Raw genomic sequence first — 26847 nt, 5'->3', positions numbered from 1 at the left:
CTAATGAGTTCTTTAGTGAAACATTTTGTCTTTTACTGAAATAAATCTCTCCTATTAAATCTTCCATATGAAAAATCTGATAGCATTTAAGCTGGCTAGTTTCATTTGTGGAAAATCATCGTGCTTGTGAAGGATTTAGAAGCTGTTGCCGCTCGTGTTTGATCAGGCAAGGGATCTTGTTACCTCAGTCGGTGAAAAAAGTTAGAACACACATTCCCTGAACCAGATCTTTATGTTGGGAGACAGCAGGGTGTTTTGCTGGGAAACCCTCCATCTCGTGAAGCACATCAGCTACCCTTTCTTGTGGGTCACTGTCTTAGTTTCCTTGGGCTGCTGTAACAAGTACCGAAAACTAGGTGTTTTAGAACAACATAAATGTATTCCGTCACCATTCTGGAGGCTAGAGGTCTGAAATTAAGGTGTGTCAGTACCGCTGTGCTTCCTCCAAAGAACTGGGGAAGGATCTGTCCTAGACCTCTGTCTCAGCTTCTGGTCACTTCCATCATTTTTTAGCTTCCTGGTGGCCAACTTCTCCCTGTGTCTGTCCACATCATCCTGCCCTGTGCATGTTTTTCTTGTGTCTGAATTTCTCCTTTTTATAAGGACGCCAGCCTTACTGTCTTAAGGCCCACTCTAATGACCTCATCTGAATCTAATGACCTCAGTAAAGACCCTATCCCCAAATAAAATCACATTCTAGGTACTGGGGCTTAGCCTTCTGGGTTGACCCAATGCAGCCCCTTGCCCCTCCTGAATGTCCTTTATCACACAAGGCTGCTCCTCTGTTCTAAACACGTCTTTCATAAGTTGGGCCAAAAAATTGTTACCCATAGCTCTTCCACTGACCAGCCGGGGACAGTGAAGAGGGACATGCTTTTCAGTCACTTGGGACCAGAACTGAGTCCTAGCTGACTCTGACTCGGCCTCAGAAAGTACCTTCAAATCGCTCTGATCTCCATTTTTACCTTTAAATTCGGGTGCCATCTTGCGAGAATGTTGTGAAGCTGTCATAAGATACTGTGTTTCCAGACGCTTTTTAAGGTGTGATACAAATGGTCTATTGGATTTCTAGCTTCTTATCAAGGGCTCTGCGGACAGCAGCCTGGGATGCCTGGCTCTGCCGTTTCTACCTGTATGACCCTGGGAGGTCATTTGCCCCTGTGTGCCTCCCTTTCATTCCATCAAATGAGAACAGTAGCTGTACTGATGTTAAGATCTTATGTCGAAAATTAGAGCACAATCTACAGAACGCACCCTGAGACGGCCTAGTACATGCTACGCACACCGTTACATAAGCCTGAGCTATTTCTGTTGAGGGTAGGACCACATCTTGGTCCCCGGTGCGTAATTCCATCCCAGTTTCTGGCACAGAGCAGATGCTCCCAACATGTTTGTTGAATGAATAAAGGAAGGGAGAGGCGTGTGGCTGTCCCTCAGGAGACCACAGCATCAGCCCCACACCTCTGCTGTGTAGCTGTTCAGCTTCTCGGGCAGCAAGTCGCACTGCAAAACAGAGCCTATGCCCACACCTGCCCAGGGGGTGTTTTCTCGAACAAAGTGCAGCTTCCTTTTGCTGCAGTCTGGTTGGCTGGCCAGGCCCGCGCCACCAAGAATTGCAAACAAGCCTACAAGAAACCTTCTTGGGTGGCTAAAAATGAGCTCTCCTGAAAGGACACTAGATCTTTCCATCTTTTTCCAGAACTTCTTCCCCAGATCTTCCTCTTTTTCCAGGTCTTTCCTTGACCTCTTCCCCCTTGCTGTCCCCCCCTTTCCCCATGCGACCCTGTGTTCCTCACCTTTCCTTCTCCCACCTCCTCCTAGAAGCCCTCCCAACTCCAATACCAGCAACCAGGACACTCTGGCTTTGTCACAGGTATATTTATAATCAGGTGTGATGTGCAAAGTCTTTTAAAATAAGTACTTCCCGGGTGTGCAGGAAGCAGTCAGACCTCAGAGCTGGGTCAGGGAGGCCCCTTTTTGTGTGGGATTTAACACGTTGATTCTTGGGAGAGAGAGAAAAAGAGAGAGAGAGAGAGAGTGTGTGTGTGTGTTGGGGTGGGGGTTGGGGTAGTTTAGGATTCAGGGGAGTGGCCAGAGTGACCAGAGAAGTGGAGAAAACATCTGATATTCCACAAGCTTGGGATAGTAGCTGTTCTCTAACTGGGACAGAAGCACTTTCAGTCCTTTGATAAATGGCCCAGCTGTAGAGGGGGATCTCCCCTAAACACCAGCCATTAAGGCTGCTGATCTCTCTGTGTCCCAGTTCCAGGAGGACCTCGGTGGGGGGAGGTGATTCACCACTCGGTTCACAGATCAGACTGGAAAAGACGATACAACAACAGAAGATGTCTAATAACATTTTATGTCTTTGGAAAAAAGGTCACTTATTTAAAAAGTGGCCAGCTTCTGGGATCACTAACAATCAGTGAGAACAAAAAGAGCAGCCAGCGTTTACTGAGCATTTACTTTGTTCCAGCTGCCATGTGAAGGCCTTTCTAAAGCTTCAGGAATTTAACATCTAAAGAGTGATTGTGGATGAGTTTGGCTTGTTTTAATTTTCCAAATGGCCAATTCTTCCTCCTTACCCCTCCCCCACCAACCTAAGTCCATCAGATAAGCTGATGAAGATCTTAGCTAAGTGTGAAATGTCCCTTCCTTTAGAGTCACCCTGGCCCCAAAAGTGGTTGGAGCGGTATGTGCCCATGGCACCCTGAATTCCCCCTCTCCTGGCATCGCTCACTCTTGCTTTAGCTGACTGTTTAATATCACAGGGCTTGGGGGGGGTCTGGGGGGTGCAGTCGGTAAAGCATCCGATTCTTGATTTCAGCTCAAGTCATGATCTCAGGCTTGTGAGATCGCTCCCCATGTGGGGCTGCACACTGGGTGTGGAGCCTGCTTAAGATTCTCTCTGTCCCTCTTCCTCTGCCCCTGTTGGCTCACACACACACTCGCGCTCTCTCTCTCTCTCTCTCTCTGTCTCAGGGCTTGGCACATAGAAGGGGCTCACCGAGATTTGTCAAGGAGAAGAAAGGACAATCATTTGATAATATGCACAGACTGCCCTCTGTGTAAGGGTCCCTGTACTGCTAGGCTTTGAGGAGAAATAGAATAAATAGACAAGAAACGTGTGTCCTTCCCCACAGGAAAATTCCAGCTTCTGTGATATTAATATTTCATAGAGCTTCTGTTTCACCCATGGCCATGGCAATGCACACAGTTATGAATGTGATGTTAGGAAATCTAGACACTTATGTCAAACAGCTGCCAAGCAGGTTGTGTGTTATGTTGATATTTTCTCACAGTCCGCACTCACCAGTATACCTCTCTGACAAAAGACATTCCCCTTCCAGTCAGATGAAATCATTTTCAACTGAAGCATCCGATGCCCAGAAATTAGTTTCCTGAAATCTCTCAAGAATGCGGGGATAATTTCTGGTGTCACTGATTTCTCTTAACTGGCACCTTTTCAGTTAATATCTGAAGTGGAAAGACCAGTAAAAACAGGGTGTGCCTCCTGAATTAAAACTAACAGCTCTTTCCAATGACAAGAAAAAAGTGGTCTGAGAAACTGAAACTGCATAGGCAACCAAAATCCATTAAAAAATAAAGATTTAAACGTGCTTTGAAATAGCAAACTACAAACGATCAACCCTCTTTGTCTCTCTTCCTCGTTTATCGGTTTTTATGTTTTGCCTACCTAAAATGGTTATAAAATTAGGTCTTAATTGCACTCCCCATTAGGGCTTAAAGGAATAAGGCCATTGTCACAATGAAGGAAAGCATCAACAAAAAAAGTAACCTACTGAATGGGAGAAGACATTTGCCAATGATATAGCCAGTAAGGGTTACTATCCAAAATATATAAAACACCTATACAACTCAATACCAAAAAAATAATAATAATCCAATTTAAGAAGTGAGGTGAATAGATATTTCAGTGAGCTGAATAGATATTTTTTCTGTAGAAGACATCCAGATGGCCAACAGACACATGAAAAGATACTCAACATCAGTCATCATCAGAGAAGTGCAAATTAAAACCACAATGAGATTTCACTTCCCACCTGTCAGAATGACTAGAATCAAAAGCACAAGAAATAACAGGTATTGGTTAGGATGTGGAGAAAAGGAACCTGTGACACTGTTGGTGGGAATGCAAACTGGTGCAGCCACTGTGGAAAACAGTATGGAGATTCCTTAAAAAACTAAAAATAGAATTACTGTATGATCCAATAATTCTACTACTACTAGGTTTTTACCCAAAGAAAACAAAAACACAAATTTGAAAACATATATCCACTCCTGTGTTTGATGCAGCATTGTTTACAGTGGCCAAGATATGGAAACAACCCAAGTATTAACTGATGGATGAATGGATAAAGAAGATGTGGTGTAGACATACAATGGAATATTACCCGGCCATAAAAAAGAATGAAATCTTATCATTTGCAACAACATGGCTAGACCTAGAGGATATCGTGCCAAGTAAAATAATTCAGTCAGAGAAAGAGAGATACCATACCATTTCATTGACATGTGGAATTCAGTAAACGAAAGAAAGAAAGAAACAAACAAACAAACAAAAAATAAATTCTTAAATACAGAGAACAAACTTGGCTGTCGGTGGGGGGGGTTGGGGGGAGATGGTGAAACAGGTGAAGGGGTTTAAGAGTACCCTTACTGGGATGAGCCCTGAGTATGTACAGAAATGTTGCATCACTATATTATACACCAGAAGCTAATATTAACACTGTATATTCATTACTTTTCAATTTAAAAATCAAAAACTAAAAATTTAAAAAAAAAGAAAGAAAGACAGATACAAGGAAGGGGGCGCTGCATTGGCATAATGGTGCGTGAGTCCCAAATCTGTTCACAAACTACTCTTGATGGCCCTAAGTTGCCCCCAGTCCTCTATTGATAACAAATGGCCCTAAATGCAGTATCTAGAACTGGGAAAACTCAGAAGCATTTGAAGCATTCTCTAAGGAAGACAAAAGTATTAGCATGGCAGAGGGCTCTGGGCGGCATCCCACCGTCCAGGTACAGCAGCGGAATGACAGGTAATGCCGGTTTGGGTGGTTTTCTAGAAAGAAAAAGCAAACTAAACTATAGTTCCCACGATCACCTGGGCCAGTGATCTGCTCAACGTGCTTCAGACTTCCTTCTCTCTCGCCCACTGGTGCACGCGTTGGTGGTGGGGAAAATTGGAGGGGTTGCATTTGTGATTTTTCCCTAGTTTCCCCATTTGGCCATTTCTCCCATCTTCCTTAGATCTTTCTACGAGTTTCCTCCATCCCATGAGAGCGGGAGATAAAGGAACACTCCCCAGAAAAAAGAAGATCAGATTATAAATGTGCCCTTTTTAATCTCTCTTTAATAAGTGCAGTGTTTTATGCTCTTTACCAAAAGAATATTGCATATATAGACTATAAAAGATGAGTTGTAATAGAAATTGAACTAAATTACTAATAAACAGAAAGGGCTTATTTTAAATTCATACGTAATATTGATGATCTGGGCAACTGTTCATTTTGATGGAAGTTCTGGTTATCATTTGCTTGTAGCGATTCCCCGAATTCAGCTTCTTCTAATTCCAAAGTCTTTATGTGGTTGTATTTTATTTGCTCTATTATGTAGTTGGAACTAATAATACAAGGAGCTCATGTGGTTCAATTAGTTTATTTAAATTCAAAAGAAGCTTAAAAGCCTAATCTGTCACTTGCCTTGGAGTACGGCTATATCAGCTGCATAGTTAATGTTATAAATTAGGCCCTGATGTGAATAACCATTTTATTCCACTACACTTTTACTTGCCCATATCCTTCCGGAAATGTGCTGCAGAAGGAAGAGAAGGTTCAGACCCAGTGTTAAACTCAGCCTTCTGCTGCCTGACTTAGGCCCATAAAAATGATAGACCAATATAAATCTGCTTCCCTGGTCAAATCAAGGGCATTCTTCCCCGCTCAACCCCCCTGAAAAAACCTGAGAGTTTCTGAAACTCACCCGGCCAGTTCAGTTCCTTAGAAACGTCTGCTGGACAACTTTGTGTGTCACGAGGGCCAAAACAGTGTCTGTTTGATTGAATTTCTCACTTTCAAGCTGCGTACACTGTAGGTACTTAATAAATCCTCCTAGACTTAATCAATTTTGACTTAATTTGCCACTTCTGCTGGTGTGCCCCATGCCTTGTCTGTCACGTCGACTTCTCAACTATTCTCAGAACATTACAGAGCTGTTGCCAGCTAAGTCCCTGGTAGTCACTCTTTATTGTAACTGTTGGTATGTGTAGCTTTCCCCTTTTACTAGATTAGGAACATTCGAGAGGAAAAAAGATGCAGAATCGACAACCTAGAGCAAATGACGATGTTTCCCGAGCACCTTCTGCTGCTGTCTCTCTACCTCTCACAGCCAGCAGAAGGAGCCAAGGTAGGGGAATATGAATGTACCCATTTGATGGATGAGAAAATTGATACACAGACCATTATAATGGTTTGTAAAAGTTCACATAACCATTTGGGGATGAAGCCACAACCAGAGTTCCAGATTTTTCCCACTGGAATGCTTATTTGCTTTAAATTCTAGATGAGTCATACCATGCTAATCACCCCTGGCAGGTCTGAGCAGGAAAAATATCAGAGAACCCGATCGGAGGCTCTTCTGAAGAGAGAAATGGCCAGTGTTGGCAGTGATGATGAGAACAAGAGGAACAGAGGGTTAAAGAGCTTCGTAGCTTCTGGAAACCCAGGGATGGAGAAACTGAATGAGGATTAGAAGAGCGATTATTAATACCATTTCTTTTCCTCTACTATGCAGCAAAGGTGTTAACAGTGGGGGTGTTGATGAGGATGAGGATGGTAAGAGGAATAATATCAAAACCTTACAGAGGGCTCGCTGTGTCCCAGAAACTGTCAAATGCTCCATGTGCATGAACTCCTCATCTTCACCACAAGTCTAGAGGTAGGAACTCTTGTCCAGTGTTGCAGCTGTGAGCCCCAGGGCAAGAACAGCAGAGCTGGATCCGGAGCCAGAGCAGTCCAGGCAAAGTCTGTTTCCTTTACCACGGGTGCAAACCGCATCTCTAAGACAGGTTCCAAGACAGACCAGGTCTCAGGAATGGGACTCCAGGATGAGAATCTATCATCGCATCAGGAGTTCGTTAAGCAGATCTCACGTGTGTGCAACGCAAGGGAATCTGAGAACCTCTTCCATGGCCAGCTTTGGGGTGCAGGGCAGACTCCCAGACTCGAAAGGTCCTTGCAGGCCACTCTCAGAGCATAGACATCCGTCGTCAGTCACCACAGTCGGCCCTTGTCTGTCTAGAGCCTGGCCTGCTCACTCCTTAACACCATCATGTACTGAAAAAACAAGGAGTGTCCAAAACCCAACTGCAAGGGACAGAATTCAGTAGGTTAGACAATGACCCTGAACCTCAACTGGAACTTTTCTCCCCAGAAGGATCTTTTTAGAATCCACTGATGAATGACTCAGCCCACACCAAGACCCAATTCAAATTACCCCCAAGCAATACATACAGCTGGGGCCTCTGAACTCTTCGAATTGTACATCCTATAAAATCCATAGCTTTTCCCATGGAAAACAAGTGGGATATATGCTGCCAGCTCTTCCTGTGGGGCAAAAGCTCCTATTGTGAATTCCTTTAGCAATATCCTAATTAATCTGTTTTCTTGTCGGCTTCCATGTTTTAATTGACTTTTTCAATTAGGAGCATACTAGAAAAAGATTCTAAAAATTACTTGTTTTAAAATAAGCATTTAGAAAATCTCATTTTCTAATTATGTATTTCCCCCCCTCACACCGGCCTGATTCTGAAATCTTTTCTTAGCCACGGCTGCATTTATTCGATCCCACGCCGTGGAACGTAATGGCCGTGTAATTCTGATGGCTCCGATCTGTTGTCCTGCCAAGTTCCAGATTCCAGCTTATCATCTCTCCGCGTTCCGGTGAGAATCTACATGGGTCCTCTGCGCTCAAATCTTCCATGGTCGCTTACTTTAATAAACTTAATTCGGCTTGACATTTTTTACTTCCAACCAATCCTCCCTAATCTAAATATTCCCGGAATAGAGATTATTTCTGAAGGTAGAATAAACTGCACCCATTCTGTGTAGACGCTGACAGAATTCTGCCTTTGCTTTTAAATACGTGGTCTCCAAACACGATAATAATAGTGGAGACAGTAGTAAATGAAAGTAGTACAAAACCGAATAATCAGGGTGCAGTTTTGCAGGTAGTCAGCATGAAACAATGGTCAGCTCCTGCTTAAAAAATCTGTGGCGGCCAAGTTCAAACCCCTTACCCTGTGCTCTGGTGGGCTCCTGTTTGCTGTCTTCTTACCCCCGCTGGCGCGCACCCGCTTCCCTGCTCCTTCCTCGGGAATCTTCATGCACGTTCCTTCTTATCCTTTGGGTCCCAGTTTCAATGCCACTTCTTGGGTGTCCTTCGCTGACCTACCAGTCTCGGTTTCGACCATCTCCCACCACTCCCCTCAGCATTCTCCTCGGAACACATATCACAATTTATACAGTTATCTGTGTCGTCATTTGGTTAAATGGTGCCATGCCTGGCGCACACATGGTAAGAGCTCAGGAAATATTTGTTGAGTGGGTGCATGAATGAACTCCTAGCCCGATGTACACCAAGGACGACCGTGAGTGTGATCCAGACTGCCTGTGGTCTCCATACCACTGGGGGTGAGCAAAGCACCTGAAGGCCTGATATCCTCAGGAGTTTGGTCCCCACATGGGGCCCTTTGGATAGGCACATCTGTCTGTCTTCACCTGGGCTCCTGTGTTTCATTTCTAGAAGAAATGGGTGCCCCGGTCCTCTTCTCTAGAGGCCGGGCCCTACTTCTCTCCCTTTCCCAGACACAGTGTTTAAACAAGAACTAAAAGGTAGGGAGAGGTGAAATGAAACAAAAAAAGTCCCCGAGGCCACAGGAAGACGTTTCCAAGACATTTTTATCATTATTTCTTGGACTGAAATCGAGAGACACTAGTTTTGACGCTGCTGTTGTGTTTTACAATGATGCACAGAGACGCTCTACACTTCCGCACGCTGCCCTCTCCCTCTCGGTTCTGACAACTTGCTGTGATCATCAGCAGTTTCTGTGCGATGGTGCATATCTTGGCAGATCTTAGGCCTTCACGAAAACTTCCTTACAAATTGTTTACTATGTCAAATAGCTCGTTATATTTTGACAGTTGCTTTTCCTTTAGGATTTTAGAATCCTGGAGGATCCTTTACTGAAATTCTGCCTAGATTTTCCCAGTTCTTGAATTAGTATGCCTCAAACATCCATGGTGCAACACACTTCACCATATTAATACTAGACTGAACTATGTTGTGGGGCTGTTTATTTATTTTTTATTAATGTTTTAAATTTTTTAAAATTTGTCTGAGACAGAGTGAGAGAGCAAGAGCCCACTTTGCGGGGAGGGGCAGAGGGAGAGGAACAAGCAGACTCCTCTCTGAGCAGGAAGCCTGTCACGGGGCCCCAGGACCCTGAGATTATGCCCTGAGCCACACAGGTGCCCCAGAGCAGTTTCTTTAAATATGGGTACTTACAGAAATACCCCAGAGAACTGAAAATATTTTTAAATGTAAGATACTTGAATAAGTGTAATTAAGTAGCTCCCGCCAAGTTTTGAAATACAACTCTGTTCTACGGAAGAACCAAAAAGCCACAAAATACAAATAAATCTGTGATCTGCACCTCCTGCAAACAAGATATCATACACAAATGTTTTCTCCTTCTTTGGTAATATTTTTTTAAAAGATTTTAATTATTTGACAGAGAGAGAGATCACAAGTATGGCAGAGAGGTAGGCAGAGAGTGGGGGAGGGGGTAAGCAGGCTCCCTGCTGAGCAGAAAGCCCCATGTAGGGCTCCATCCCAGGACCCTGAGATCATGACCTAAGCTGAAGGTTAGAGACTTAACCCACTGAGTCACCCAGGCGTCCCCCTTCTCTGGTAATATTCACAACATTTACTCAGTGCTTACTATGTACCAGGCATATGTACCTCTAAACTTTGTACATATATTAATTCATTGAATCCTACTACACCCCTTAGAGAAAACACAATTCATCTTTTTAATTGTACAAATAAAATAAAGCATGCGCAAGAAATTTAAGTAGTTTGCTCACATTTACACAGATAGGAATGAGCAAAATCAAGTTATGTGCCCAGGTGTTTGCCTTCAGAGCCTGTGAGCTTAACCATTTCTCTAACCCCCTATAGAAGGACAGACCCCGGCAAATAATCTTTTTCCTTCTTCAAATTCTCATATTTTACCACATTTTAAATTGAGTTATACATCTTATTATTATAGAATATATATGCACCCATATTATTTTATCAAGGATATTGCCAGATATTTTTCTTTTCTAGATTTTAACTGTTACTAATAGCTTGGTGTAGTGATGAAATTGAGTCAGGTAGACATGAATTTAGAATCTAGCTCTACCACTTACCAATTATATGACCTCAAAAAGTTCCTTAGTATTTCTGAGTACATTTGCTATTTTGTAAGATAGGAACCATTATGGCTGTTTTGTAAGGGGAAAATGAGATAACCACGTATAGATTGTCTGGCACATGGGTGATCAATAACATGCCTTACTCCAAGTGTGTAAGTAAGGACACTAGGAAATTGCATTAATTCTCATGAAAAAGAAGGTTCCATCAATAAATTACTCATTCAATGTTGTAAATCATGTTCTCTTGGCTGAAAATAGTTTTTATACTGTTCCTTAAGTGTCCCAATTGTATCAAAAGATAATTGCATTTATAAGAAAACCGTATTTTTTCTGGCCTAATCGAAATTTTTACATATAGCTACAAAGGATTACATTAGAAGGCTAGTGAATCAGAGGAACGCTTATATGGATAAGCAAAATTGAAGAGCCAAACTGGTAGAAGTGTGGATGCTTCACAGATTCCATCCCCATAGTATGGAACTCTCCTCTCCCGAATTCTCTCATTAGGGCCAGCTGTCTGTGTGCACACAGGCCTTATACGGGTATCTTGTATACCTGCGCCTTTCTGGGGGTCAGCCTCCAGATAAAGTACTTGTGCCTAAAGAGAGTGTGGAGTGAGGTTGTCAGAAGTCTGGGGTGCATAGCTTCTGTATGAGAAATGGCATTCCGTTTAATCCTTTCCCGCCCCTGCTGATGGTGGGTGGGAGCTACATCTGTATCCCACAAACGACTTCCCATCACGGATGATAAGAGCGTATTTGGGTACTTGGCCTATACACAGCCAATCCAGAGACTGGTCACACACCTGTGTTATAGGAGCTGACTCCACATGCATGCTTCTCGGAGACTTGATTTTAGCAACCTCAGCAACTGTCAAGAGAGGACATCATGAAACACAGAGCAAAGGAAAGTTAGGATAAAAACTACCCTGCCCCAAACTGCGGAGACAAGTAGATGGAGAGAGAAAGAGAGAGATTCCTAGGCCTCTTGGATTTAGATTATTTTTCATCATGGTTCCAGTTTACCTATGTCTTTATAACAGACCTTCTAGTCATTGACTTGGGATGGTTGTTTCACACACAGGAAGCTGCAGGACACATTCAAAATACAAGTTTGAGACTAAGGAGACAGACTGACCTATAACCATTGTTACAGAATTTTATTAGCAGAAATGTGACCAGTTCCTTTTGATGTCGCCAGTACCTGCCTGTGTCCTGCCCGCAGAGGGTGACACGACCGCTAATGCTAATAGTAGACCCTTAGGACACATTGGTTGATCAGCCCAGACCACGAAGACCCGGCCTGCCACTGACATCTGCACTTCCCCATGGTGGCGGGGGAAGGTTCACGCTGGAGAGGGAGACTACGCTGCCAAAAGTGCAGCTGAAATGAGCGGGAAACCGAGTGAGAATTCCAGATGTTTAGAATTAGGATGACTGTAAACAAATTTGCTTCCCCAGATCCCCCAAGCTTGCCGCTTAAAATTATTTTTATATCTGGTAAACCCATATTCTCTGTTCTTGGTTGCAAACAGATTAATTCTTTAGGGAATGATAATACACGGGTTAGCACAGTCTGTTCTTCGTTCTCCAGAAATTGCATAATTCACACATCAATATGATTCTCTCAATCGGTAATTTTGAAAACTTGGGAATTCAGTATGAACACTACATTTGCAATTACTCTACGAGACTGGCTTTATGCACACCTGTCACCTAATTAATTGTTTTCGTCGGGCCGACTTTAACATCAAAATATTACTTCAGCCATAAACGCTCTTCACTGTATCCAATTGTGGCATTAAATTTGATACAACTGTCATGGGAGTGGGGGCATGGACGTGGGGTAACAGCTTTTGAGTATCAAACTAATTAGTTGCAGGTAATTATCTGACTTTAATGCCTGGAATGTTCACTAAAGTATCTATTACTAAGAAATATCCACTCCTATACTAGAGACCTTTGCCTCTTCTTCAGTGATTTGGACAAGGGTTATCTTCAGCCAATCTGGAACACGCATTTCAAGAACTTCTTGTTACTGTCCTCACTGCACAAATTCGGCACGTAACCATTCATCCTTGGTCAGCACTCCAGCATGCACAAACCACCATCGAGCACGTTCAGAGAGTCCTTTTGATAAGTTCCCATAAAAAATGCTCCTCTGGCTGCCTTCCACCCACCTAGGAGAAGGGTCTGCCTTTATTCCTAGCACTCAGATTTCTTTAGAGTCTCTTGCCAGAGTTGGAATCCATTAGAAAGAACCAACACACACACAAAAAAAATCACAGAAAGCTTCTCTGCTGAACAGGTTTGAGCAAGATCGATAATCATTTATTGCCTGGTTCACGCCGTCTATGTTGCAAGTCCGTTGTACGTTCCGACACGAGTGCGCATGCGCACGCACGCCCTCACGCGCACGCACGGACGCACGGACGCATGCACGGCATCCTTGCCTTTGTGTACGTGGAGCAATTGGGAAATGGTTGGCCATGGATGAAAGCTACTCCCAGCAGTGCTAAAACCAAAACATTCGTTTTACAGGGCCGTTGTTCAAGAGAGAACTGCAAGTATCTTCATCCTCCAACACATTTAAAAACTCAACTAGAAATTAATGGGAGGAACAATCTGATCCAGCAAAAAACGGCTGCCGCGATGCTTGCCCAGCAGATGCAATTTATGTTTCCAGGAACCCCACTTCATCCAGTGGTGAGTACCTCGCATCTAATGAAGGGCTTGGTGATTAAAGTGTTGGTACAGGCAGTGCCACGTTGACCTAAAACGGCCTCCCTCTACTTTGTCTCTGGCTACAATTAAAGCAAATAGCTTTGAAGCTAAATGGATGCTGAAAATAGGGTGTTTGAAATTATTTAAATGGAAAAAATGTGTGTGGACGCAGTAGGCAAAGACGGTTTCTGAGCGGTGTCTGGGAAATCTGTGTCCCTCCAACTCTTGCTCACCGGTAAACTCCGCATTTGAACCACTTCAGAATGGAAAGAGTTCTCTGCACTCGCATGTAGAGTATGCAGCGATGATCTATGTAAAGAGGAGGCATCGATGCCTGTTAGATGGTTAGCAACCTAGCGGACTGTTTGGTTCCCTGGCATCGTTTTATAGGGTGAGCAAAGTGAGAAACCGGAGTAGTTAAATGATTTACCCAAGGTCATGCAGCTACTAGGCAACGGGGCTGGCATTGGAAGTCAAGACATCTTGAGGGGCAGTCCCCTGGGGGCCCCAAGGCATTCCCAGAGAAGGCTGCCTTAGCCACCCAAGCTGCAGTCTTGAAGCTGGCCAATGTGGCAGCTGTGCTCAGGGCCACGAGATTAAATGCTCAAGGGAGTTCAGTCTTTGAATATGTATTGTGTCATATTTTCTCCTTGATTTCAGTGTTTGAAAGTACTTGCTTAAAGGTCTGGAAATTGTTTTAGGAACGAGGCCCTGGGGAGAAGGAGTGCATTTGGCTTGAGGGAATTTCATTTACATTGGTGAATTGTCAAAAACAAGCTAATTAAAAAAAAAAAAAAAAAGCCAAAGCCAGTAAAGTGAGGGAAATTTGCTTTTATAAAGAAGTACATACACAAAAGACTATTGTTTAAAAATTAGTCTTTATTGTGTGAAAAGTCTATGTTATTGAAAGCTGCTAAATTAAAAAGGATAGCTACTCCTGAGATGTACTTCGATGATGTCTGCATGATGAGAGGGGAAGGGTAAGACGGTGGGAAGAGGGAGAGAATCTGGGCAGATGGTTCACAGTTCTGCTTGTCTCCACGTTTCTGCTCAAAAATGATGGCATGAAGTAGCCAGGAGTAAAAAGGAAAAAAAAAAAAAAGTGCCAGGTGCAGGGGGCTCCAACATAAATGAGACCGTCTTTCGGGCATAGACAGAGCCATGAGACAGGCAAAGTAAGATTCAGGCAAAGGGAATTATGATTTTGAATGAGGCAGGAAATGCCACTTGGAGGAGGTCCCAAATAAGCACATCCCAAAGGATGAGTAGAGGGGAGCTTAGACCTAAGCACAGCCTAGACAGAGTTTTGAATACATTTAACACCAAATATAGGCATTTAAGTGGATCTATTTAAAACCACACATGTATAATTTATGGTTCTCTATTGATATATGCATGTAAATTATTTTATTAAATTACCTAAAGTGAAAATAATTTAGTTATTCATATTAAATAATGTCTGTAGGAATAAATTTAGAACCAACAAGGTCAACATAGTAATACTGCATTATGTGTCTGTCTCACTCATTGTAATCATTCACTTCTTATTTATTTAGAATTCATAAAGATTGACCCTGGAACTTAACAATGCAGTGTTGGGTGCCTGGGTGGCTCAGTGGGTTAAAGCCTCTGCCTTCGGCTCAGGTCATGATTCCAGGGTCCTGGGATCGAGTCCCACATCGGGCTCTCTGCTCAGCAGGGAGCCTGCTTCCTCCTCCCTCTCTCTCTCTCTCTCCCCCTGCATCTCTGCCTACTTGTGATCTCTGTCGGTCAAATAAATAAATAAAATCTTTAAAAAATAATAATAATGGCAGTGTTGATAAGAAAAGTCCATTCCCATTGTTAACTATTATTTGAAATTCTTTTTGGAAGCTATGTTTATGTTTTGTCTCAAATATCAATTAGGAGTTAATAACCATGATTCATCTATGAAAAATGAATTATACATTTAAATATTTCAATAGATGTTTCTAAATCCCAAGAAATCCCGGAATGAGAAGTACGATGCACTTAAAATCATCAACTCTACAAACAACTTCAGAGTCTCAGGAATTAGTGACCTAGTACAGTATAGTGGGCCAAATAACGGCCCTGAAAGGTATAGGGGACATGTAAATGTCACCTTATAAAGAAACTAGGTCTTTGTAGATATGAGGAAGTTGGGCATCTTGAGATGGGCCATGTTCCTGGATTAAATGCAATCACAAGGAGCCTTATGAGAGAGAGGCAGAGGGAGAGTCGGCACCTATGGAAAAGGGCAATGTGCCCATAGAGGCAGAGACAGGTGGCAAAACAACAAACCAGAGAATGCCAGCAGCCGCCAGAAGACCGAAGAGGAATAGATTCTTCCCTTGAGCCTCTGGAGGGAACACAAAATGCCAATACCTTGATTTGGGCCTGGTGAAACCGACTTCAGACTTCTGACCTTCAGAACAATACAAGGATAAATTCGCATTATTGTAAGTCGCCAAGTTTGTGGCAGTTTGTCAGGCCGCAAGAAATGAATAACACACGGAACTGCTTAGGATAAATACAGAGTAGCAGGTACAACTCCATTTTTAGGTTTCCTTCTAGACTAACCTTCTCCAAAGAACTATGGATATTTTTTCCACTCCCTCATAACTTCCATCTACCCTAAACCTAGTCCCTTGATTATCTCATCAGTGACCTCCATATTGCTAAACCAGTGGTCTCTTTTGGCTTTGTTGTGCTCATTTGACCTCTTAGCCATATTCAACCTACATAATCAGCCTCTCCTTTGTGGAACGCTCCTTCCTCTCTGATCTGTCTTCCTCCCCAAGAAAAAGCTGGCGATGTTGCCCTTTGTGTCCCTCTACTATGTGCAGAGGCTTCTGTACATGGATGTTCCTGGCACTGGGCATTTCCTTCATGATCTCATCCATTCCCATGGCTGTAAATCGTCTGTAAGCTGAGAACTCCCCTATATGTATTTCCAGTCTTCTCCTTGGAGCCCCAAGTTCACATAGTTGCTCACAGGAATGTGGCATGTTCAAGCCCAATGTTCCCATTTCAGGAAATGCAACCAGCAGTTTCAAAACCAAAATTAATCAGCTTCTCTCACATCCAGTCCATTAGCAGGTCCTGTCATAACTGCTTTCAAGTCTGCTTCCTTCTCTGCCTTCTCCAACCCAAGCTTCCATCAGTCCATTATTCAAATATTTCCTTTCTACTCTGTCAATTTCCACTCTTGCTTTACTCCAGTGTATTCTGCATACAGCAACCAGAGGAATGTTTGTAACACATAAGAGCATCATGTCACTCCCTTAAAACCCACTAGAGCTCTCTCATTTCGTTAGAGACAAAGTGTAAACATGTAACCATGACTGTGCTCTAGAATGTTGTCTGTGCCCTGGGCCCCACCAGCTCACCACCTCATCATGGGCCACTCTTTCTGTATTCACTGGAACCAAACCCGGCTTTCAGTTCTGTGAACACACAAAGCTCTTGCTTGGCTCGTGGGCTTTTGCTCTTGCTGGAAGTATCCTACTGCTCATCACATGGTAACTTGATCTTGTCCAGAAGGACTCCAGATTCATTCTCTGTGACCCACCACAAACCTCCATCACTGCCAGGGAGGCCTCCCCTTTCTGTCTATCTATAAACATAAGTCATAATTTTGTTTGTTCTTTCCCATTAGGGTTTAAGTTTAATAAGTGTACACACGGTGGTCTGGTACAATGTTTGTATCAAAAAATAACTCACTGAGTGGATGAAAACACATACTGTTCTTTCCTCTTATAACTCTTCTGTCTCAAATTCACCATATTTTAAAAGTCCCCTTCAGTTTTTCCTCCTGGCAATTTTTCTCTCCCTGATTCCTAATAGGACATAACAGCAATTCTTTTCCTTTCCTTCCTCACACACCACACCTTCCACCCAACACACAGCCTTTGTGTCTACACTCAAGATAAAGAAGTGAGTGGTTAGGACTATTAAATGAGTTTAGTAATATCGCAGTGTACAAAATCAAAACAAATCTGTCATCTTTCTATACATTAATGAACAATCAGAAAAATTATGAAAAAAAATCCCATGTATAACTGCATCAAAAGAATAAAATCTCTAGGAATAAATTTAACCAAGGAGGTAAACGGTCTGTGCACTGAAAATTATATTGATGAAAAAAATTGAAGAATACAGAACGAAGTGGAAAGATATTCCATGCTCATGGATTGGAAGGATTAATATTGTTAAAATAGCCATAGTACCCAAAGTGATCTACAGATTCAAATAATCCCCATCAAAATTACAATGGCATTTTTCACAGAACTAGAACAAATAATCATCAAATGTGTATGAAATCACAAAAGACCCTGAATAGCTAAAAAATATTTTGAGAAAGAAGAACAAAGCTGGAGGCATCATGCTGTCTGATTTCAAACTATATTACAAAACTGTAATCAAAACTGTACTGTGAAGTGTGTAAACCTGGCAATTCTCAGACCTGTACCACTGGGGCTAATCATTATATGTTAACAAAAAATTTTTTTAAAACTGTATAGCATTGGCATAAAAACAGATACTTAGATCAATGTAACAGAATAGAGAGCCCAGAAACAAATTCACTCATATATTGTCAACTAATTTACAATAAAGGACCCAAGAATATATAATGGGAAAAGTCTCTTCAATGAATAGTGCAGGAAAACTGAGCAGCTACATACAAAAGAAGGAAACTGGACCACTGTCTTATGCCATGCACTAAAATTAACTCAAAATGGATTACAGACTTGAGTGTAAGATCTGAAACCATTAAACTTCTTTCCTAAAAGAAAATATGGGTGGTGACATCAGTCCTGTGATGATTTTCGGGATTTGATAATAAAAGCAAAGGCATCAAAAGCAAAAATCAACAAGTGGGACTGCTTCAAACTAAAAAATTCTCCCCTCCAAAAGAAACCATCGACAAAATGAAAAGACAACCTATGGGATGGGAGAAAATATTTGCAAATCATGTATCTGATAAGGGGTTAACATCCAAAATACAGTAAGAATTCATACCACAGTATAGTAAAGAAGAAAACAAAATCCTCTGCCCATTTTAAAAAAGGGGAAGAAGATCTGAATAGACATTTTTACAAAGAAGACAGACATGCAGATGGCTAACAACACTCATCGTCAGGGAAAATGCAAATCAAGATCACTGTAAAATACCACCTCACATCAGGCACCTGGCTCCCTCAGTCGTTTAAGCATCAGACTCTTGGTTTTTGGCTCAAGTAATGATGTCAGGGTTGTTACATGGAGCCCTCTGTTGAGCTCTGTGCTCACTGAAGAGTCTGCTTAAAGATTCCCTCCCTCTACTCTTCCCTCGAGTCGAGCATACGCACACATATCCTCTCTCTCTCTCTCTCTCTCTCTCAAATAAATAAGAAAGGTATCACCTCACATCTGTTAGAATGGTGTTACCAAAAAGATAAGAGGTACCAAGTATGGCCAGCATATGGAGAAAAGGAAATCCATTGCATTGGAATGTAAATTGGTGCAGTCACTGTGGAGAACAGTATAGAAGTTTCTCAAAAAATTAAAAATGGAACTACCATATGATCTATTAGTTCTACTCATGGGTATTTATCCACAGAAGAGAAGACTAATTTGAAAAGATACCTGCACCCCTATGTCTGTTGCAGCATTATTTACAGTAGCCAATATTTGGAAACAACCCAAGGGTCTGTCAATGGATGAATGGGTAAAGAAGATGTGGTGTATATACACAATGAAATATCATTCAGCCATTAATAAGAATGAAGTCTTGCCATTTGCAACTATGTGAATGGACCACAAGGGGATTATATTAAGTGAAAGAAGTCACATGGAAAAAAACAAATACTATATGATCTCACTTATACAAAAAACAAAGAACAAAAACAAAACAAAAAACCAAGCTCATAGAGAGATAGGTAGATAGAATCTATCAGTCTTTCAGATAGAAAGATTGGTAGTTTCCAAAGGCAGGGGAAAGGGGCTGGTGAAATGGGGAAGAGGGAGTTGTAAGGTACAATCTTCCAGTTACTAAAAAAAAAAAAAAAAGAAAGAAAGAAATTTATGGGGATGTTAATAGTCAGCTTGGGACTACAGTTAAGAATACCGCATAGCTGAAAGTTGCTAAGAGAGTAAATCTCAAATGTCCTCTTCACAGGAAGGCAAATTCTGTACCTCCATATAGTGATAAATCTTAATGACTTACTGTGGTGATCATTTCTCAGTATATACAAATATCGATTGTTACATCATACACCTGAAACTAATATAATGTTGCATGCCAATTCAAAAAAAAGAAAAGAAAAAGAAGTATGGGGATGGGTAGCCTTACTAGGATAGAGTTTTAAGAGCCTATACAACTCAGTCCTCAAGGACAAGGTCTTGCATTGAGTAGTCTGCCTTCCAGAGATGCTTCTAGAAGAAAAAAGAGCAGGCTAAGGGATGCCATGTTTTAAGCCTTTCAGTTTGAGTGTTGAATACCTACCTTTGAAGTCAAAGCTTTCTACATGTATGAACTCTCACACTCCTCTTTTAAAAAGTCAACTGACTAAATTTTAGAGCCATAAAATACCTCAGGCCACTTAGTCATTACTACACAGCACTGATCTTTCCTTCCACTACAAAATATCAAAGAATACGTGCTGAATGTGTGTGTGTGTACGTGTGTGTGAGAGAGAGAGAAGTCTTTGAACCCAGATCTACTGGTGTAATGTGCTGAGAAAGAAGACTAGCATGGGAGAAGCTGAAGAGAGAAACACAGGAATGTGGAATGAAGTACAGCAATTACAAATAGCAAGGCCAGCATTTCAGAAGCCATTTTTGTCCAGAAGACGCCGTCGCTTTGTCCTCCAGCCTCTCTAGATGCAGCTAGTTCTGGGAGATGATCAAGGACCCAGTGGATCCCATTTCAGACAACATGGTGGGAGACCTTCCGCAGAAACCATGGGGCCAAGGCTCCCAGGCACGGGCTGCTGTGCCCTGGGACCAGAATCCTTTGGAAGTGCTGCTCTTCTCTTCTTAGCTGCAGCTAAGCCCTGAATTCAGACGTGAGGACATGATGTCAGCCTGGACTCTGCTGGGGGAGTTTAATTTGATTCTGGGATCTGGGATCCACTTTTCCAGGGCACCACTGTAGGGAACAGCCTCACCCACCCGTCCCATGTGAAGGAGGCTGATGGTCGGACACAGCTCCCCACCAGCACTCTGGCCTTACGCTCAAAGACATTAGCGCAGCTGGGGCGGGGGCTGTTGTCCCTCTTCTGTTTTAAGAAATTACCAGCAAAATCTAGGGAGTGCAGAGGAAGGGAAATAGCCCCAAACTGGGTGCTTTGCCTTGACTCTGCCTCGGCGGCATTGACCGTGCATGATCCATTTGGTCTCTACTCTAAACTGCTTTCACCTGCAAGTTCTCACACGGCCACCCTTGCCCTTCATGGATATTGAGAAGGTTAAAGAAGACGAGGTGTGTGAGAAAAATTTGAACACTGCGAACCCTTCAGAGGCATAAGGTATTACTGTCAACCGTGATAAGAATGGAGTGCTCATCTCCAAAGAAGACCTTAACTTTAATTCTTACTCATTACCTTCAGTGAAAAACACCTTATTAAAGAGAGAGAAAATATCTCATTGACTCTATCTTCCTAAGACCTATAAACTTTTAACTTTCAGCTACACGTGAAAGAAAGTATATATTTTCCTAGCCTGTATTTCAAAAAAGAGAAGACATTAGCTATCATTTATTAATCATTAATAGAGTTTATTCCTCTGTTATCACATTACTATGCTGGTTATATTCCTGTTCTAGAAGCAGTGGGCCTTTTGGGGGAAAAACCTTATTAATGCTAGATTTTACACTACTGATGAGAGCTGTTGTTTATGGAGTTCTGACCATGGGAAGGGGCTGGAGAAATAATACCCAGTTTGCCCCAACTCTTGAGCTTAAGGTTTTAAGTTGAGCGAGCTTAAAGTTTTATGTCCCGTCTACTGTTGAGAACACTAAACCCCAGGGAAGTTAACTCACTGCCCAGGATAAACATTAATCGGCAAAGCTCTGGATTTGAGTTCAGATCAATCTCAGTCTAAAATCTGTGGTTTTATTTTTAAATAATATTCTCTCCGAGCCGTGTCGGAGCTATCATGAGTAAAACAAACTGCAACATTCATTTTAGATCATTACATTAGATGAACAAGTAACATACATTTTGGAAATTATGATCTTCCTAATTGTAATAGATTTGTTGATACATGAAAAGGTTTCAGGAAATGAGTTTTGAGGTTCTGACATCCTTTTGACAGTCAAGGTACAAGCTGTGTTTATGTCACCACTCTGACCCTGACTTCAAATGCTCCACAGTGGGAGGGGTTGAGAATTTGCTGCTACAGAAAGTCAAAACTGGGGGTGTGGGGGGAGGACCCTCTTCTTTCAGTGTTTACTTTGATAATTGGTCTCTGGGTTAAATGACACATTTAGTACAAGTGTTTTAATACTTACTTTCACAATTCATCTAGGACAGCGGTGCCCAAACTGGGCCACACATCAAATCATGTAGTAAATTTTTTTTAATGCAAATTTCGGGGCCCCTGCCTAGACCTATTGAGTCTGGCATATCTCTTTTTAAGAAATTCCCCACAGGCATTTGTGATAGAGCTAGTGTTTTGAATCACTGATCTGTTGTGATTTATGACCTTTCAGGGTTGATCTTTTTAAAATTCTAACATTATGTAGTCATACCATTTAAATCACTTGGCTTTCTTTCAAGAACACTAACTTATAAAAGCTATAGTTCCTGAAAACCACAACATTCTTGTAATTATGGCTCAAATGGGTTGAAAATGGAAAACATACACATATAAAATTTTGGAGAAAAAATTTCCTAACTGCCATCTATTTCCCATGGTGAGACCTCATGTTGCAACTCTGTCCCAAAGTGAATTTTACATCTGAGCCATAAAGATCTAAGAGCCCCTCATGGGAGGGCTTCGACAGCGCTCGCAGACCATTAGAATCACCTCTTGTGGCCCCCAGCCACTATGGTAAAGACTTCCAGACTCTCTGAGAACTCCCTGCACAGACTATCAATATTTCACTGTTTTCTAACATGAGCATTCGTAAGAGATATTTTTCCATTATTGCTGTCAACAAAAACTATGTTTAATAAACATAGATTGTTATTTTTCCCATATGTTCAACGGCTCATTCAGAGCCATAAATAGAAAACAAGAATGTTACTCACAATGTATAAATAGCAAAGTAGAGTGACAGGGCCAATGGCATGGTTCAGTATTAGAAAATTGCATTAACACATAATTGCAAATATCTGCACACTGGTTCTAAAAATAAGTTAAAAGTCATCCATTAATTAAAAAAGCAAGCAACCAACAAAAACCATTCAGGTACAATTTGGTGTAAAATTTATTTATTTTTTTAAAAGATTTTATTTATTTATTTGACAGAGATCACAAGTAGGCAGAGAGGCAGGCAGAGAGAGAGGAGGAAGCAGGCTCCCCACTGAGCAGAGAGCCCAATGTGGGGCTCGATCCCAGGACCCTGGGATCATGACCTGAGCCGAAGGCAGAGGCTTAATTGACTGAGCCACCCAGGCGCCCCAATGTGTAAAATTTATTCTAAGAAAAATTTTCAGCATCCTCAGTTTTCTCTTTAATATATTTTTAAAAGATTTCTTCTATTTGAGAGAGAGGGAGAAAGTGGGAGACAGCATGAGAGGGGAGAAGGTCAGAGGGAGAAGCTGACTCCCCGTTGAGCTGGGAGCCCAGTGCGGGACTCAGTCCCAGGACTCTGGGATCATGACCTGAGCTGAAGGCAGTTGCTTAACCAACTGAGCCACCCAGGCATCCCAACATCTTCAGTTTTTAACACTGGTTCTAGAAGAGTCAGACAAAGCTTCTTGTTCTCTTATATTATTTCCTTTCTGAGAGGTGTATTTTTTAGGGGGAACTTTTAAAAATAATCATCTTATGGACGCCTTAGTGTATTTCTTCTTAGCTGTGGACAAGGAGTGTAGGGATAGAGAAGTTGAATTAGGTACGGAATGCATTTATCATGGCTGTGCTGATTTTGACCTAGGAAACCAAACTAACTTTGAATGGCCATTTGAAAAATTGGCCAGTTGAGAAATTGGCCAAATGATGCTCTTCCATTGAAACCTTTAGGGAGGGAGGGTTGGATCTAGACATGGATGTGCTGGACCATGAAATAGCAGGTTTCCATGAATATTGCCTATGGACACTGGGATACGTGTGTGCTAGTGATGGGCTACGGGAACATGCTGGTGAGTTTGAGAAAATACAGCCCCAAATAATCCCCACTTTTTGAGAATGTACAAACTTGATCAACTGGAAAATCAGGCACCATTCAAGGTTTTTCCTTTATTCATACCCTTTTTGAGAGCCCTGGAGGAGAAAGGAGAGAATTGGAGTCAGCCTTCCATAGGTTTTACTCCCTAACATCCAGTGTTTGGAATGATGAGCAACTAAAGCGAGAATTTGTATTTTCTTTTCTTGAGAACACCTTAATAGAAATAAAAGTTTAACCTGTTCACTGTAATTAGGTTTCTACAATGTTCTCCCATGATTTTTTGGTATGGTTTTAGGAATAGAGGATCTATATGGCTTTCATTTTTATTAAGCAAGACAAAACAAGGAAGCTTAATGAGCTTTCGCAGATACCGGTTTATGTACACAAAGAGTCTTGTCTATGATGAATTGCTGGTGATTTTTTAAAGTTTTATTCTAAAGAAATCTTTGTCCTATGTTGTCTTCCTTTAACAGCCCACTTTTCCTGTAGGTCCCGCCATAGGGACAAACACGGCGATTAGCTTTGCTCCTTACTTAGCACCTGTAACCCCTGGAGTTGGGTTAGTCCCAACGGAAATTCTACCCACCACACCCGTTATTGTTCCCGGAAGTCCACCCGTCACGGTCCCGGGCTCAACTGCAACTCAGAAACTTCTCAGGACTGACAAGCTGGAGGTACTTCAATTATATTTGTGGTTTGAGATGCATTTGGGGTAGAAGTGTACTTCTATGTAAGTGAACCCTTGTAAGATACTCATTCAGTCTTGCAACAGCCATGTGCACGGTCGCGCGCACACACATTTGTCTAAAAGCCTTGCATTCGTAATTCTATGGTTTCCATTTAAGGCAGACTATAAAGGAAATGAGTCTGTAGGAAAAGAATTAGCTTAGCACAAACAAAATTTACCGACCAGGAATGTGTGTTCAGGGGCAAAATATTGAACAACCAAGGGAACTATCAGTCAATCACTGTGTAGACCATAGAGATGGCTCCTGAAGGCCTCCAGGTGCCAGGCATTAACCTCTGATGGATCCTGGAAAGGTCTGAGAATGGGCAAATCAGGGGTCCAGCAGTCAGGCCAAGGGGGACACTTGGGCACAGGGGTGGGAGTAAGTAGAACCATGACTGTTGACCACTTGGTGTGATCATATGTCAATATTTTAAGAACTAATATGGTTCTATTGGTATGTTCCAGAATCTCAGCTCTGGCTGTATTGTTGGTAAGCAGGGGAACTGGAAGCTGGGCCAATTTAATTATCAATTGAGATATTTTCTTTAAGTTCAAGTGTTCTATAAAAGTCAAGAAAACAAGGTCATGTATTTATAGAACATAACTGTTAAGTCATGAGTCAAGTCAGCCTTTATGGGGTAACATTTCTCTTTCATCAGAGTTAGAGGATTTATCTTACATACTATATGCTGTGATAGTTAACAGAGCATTTTATACAGGTACGTAAAGATTCTCGTAGATTTTTCAGCAAGCTCCTTTAATGCCATTACCCATTAGAGTTGTTAGGTGATGTATATACAGTTAGGATGTTCACTGTGCTTATGTTGGATCACTGGAGAATATTATTTCAAGGTGCATTTGTTTAAATATTGACCCAATAAAATTTTTTTTAATTATAAATATTTACCACTTAATTCTTGAGGGCAGTAAAATGTGGCTCCCTAATATCAGCTTCAATCTGGAGTTTATGGATCCCCAAATGAAAAGTATAGTTCCCTAACAGTACTGTTTTGATCCAGCCAGCCCCTGTGAGTATAGAACAGACCTTTCATGGTCTGCAAAAGTGTTTGGGGCTCCACCTGCTGGACCCTTGGAGCTTTAGTGTTCAGTTTCCGAATGTGTGGTTTAGAAAATAAATCAAATCAGCCGAGTTGGGGACAAAGCCTCCTCCCCATCAGGACTAGTAGACAAAGACATTGAAAAATAATTGACAGTGACTTTAGCGGGGCAGCTTAGAGTTTATTTCAAACTAGGCATGAAGTTGGCCACGCACAGAGACCCTTGGAAAACGTTTGATGGCCGGTCTGCACCTCCAATGCAGTCTCAGACTGGAGGATTGCATTTTGAGAGGAAGGCTGACTCAGAATTGATGGGAACAGCTGAGTAATTTTTATTTTGTACATTTTATGAACTAAAGATGGAATATTGGCTTGTAGCCAAAGCAGGAGGAAAGAAGGAGCAGTTTTGTGACCTATCTGCTTACCCTTCAAACTCTCTTGGCCACTGGTCAGTGAAACTGTATTTTGCAAGCCCCTTTGACTTGCGTGGAGCACGTCTGTCACGTTAGTGACACTTCGTATGACGTCACTGATGGTCAGGATGCCAACCACCACTTCAACATATTGACTTTGGAATGAGAGCCTAAAAGGGAAATAACTTACAATTTTACTATTAGTTCTGCCCTGCTACTGATATTTTATAAATACAATTATCTTGTCTATTTATTTTCCATGTCATCTTATGTTGTTGACATTCAGGGCAGAATTAAGAATACTCCTTAAATTCTCAACAAAACTTTCTTTACATGGTAAACTTTTGATCCACCAGTATCCTTAGAGGATGGAACATTCTAGTACCCGAGACTTCAGGATAACTAAGGATTACGGACTGTAAAAGCAACAGCAACACATCACTTCAAACTGTTCCTACTCTCCTCCACTTACTTCTCTCCTTTTTATCTTTCCTTTCTGTCTGTGCTGTCAAAAACAGTAACAGAGTGGCTTAAAATGCAAATTTCAGCATCTTAGGTACAATAGTTCTGACTTAAGGACTGTAAGTGTAAGTTATCTTTGTAGAGCAGGGGAGACCTAGAGGGAAACAGGGGTATTTAGTTTCACCCCACCCAGTGCCCATCCTCAGGGGAGGAACAAGTCTGTTTCCCCCAGTTCTGTCTGGAGTTGTACAGCCCCGCCCTAGGGGCTTGGTCTGTGATCCAGCAAGCCTGTGGTGTCCCAGAGTCCTCAGGACAGGAGGAGATTTGGATATGGACATACATGTCCAAATTCCATACTATATATAGATACATATACGCATACATTGTGTCCTAATTATTGTAAAGTAGATACAGAGATACGCACACTACCCAGAGATAAAGGGAGGCCTTGTTGATTTTCATGATTTTAGCCCAACTGCAGACTTTTGACTTATTTTCAAAATCCAGAGTCTCACTTCAGAAAAGAGGGCGCAGCCAAACTCATCAGTTTGATCCTGGTTGAGTCCCTGACAATCAGATTTTGTATGGAAATGGCACAAAAGCCACCATGAAAAGAAAGGAAAAGCATTTATTCCTTTAAA

General features: G+C 41.9%; 1 protein-coding gene across 8 annotated transcripts in view; it reads left to right on the top strand.

Moving 5' to 3' along the window:
- MBNL2 (muscleblind like splicing regulator 2) overlaps window positions 1–26847 on the top strand; it is a 157269-nt gene that overhangs the window by 88162 nt on the left and 42260 nt on the right. For all 8 annotated transcript variants that reach the window (XM_059144490.1, XM_059144493.1, XM_059144488.1 and 5 more), the window contains exons 3-4: window positions 13043–13207; window positions 24017–24217. In XM_059144490.1, the coding sequence (XP_059000473.1) occupies window positions 13043–13207; window positions 24017–24217 (366 nt within the window). The remainder of the gene's footprint in view (window positions 1–13042; window positions 13208–24016; window positions 24218–26847) is intronic.

This window comes from Mustela lutreola, chromosome 13 (genome assembly GCF_030435805.1).
Source record: "Mustela lutreola isolate mMusLut2 chromosome 13, mMusLut2.pri, whole genome shotgun sequence".
In the NCBI taxonomy this organism is placed as follows: Eukaryota; Metazoa; Chordata; class Mammalia; order Carnivora; family Mustelidae; genus Mustela; species Mustela lutreola.
The sequence above is the reverse complement of the archived record's forward strand: the minus strand, read 5'-3'. Positions and strand labels throughout refer to the sequence as shown.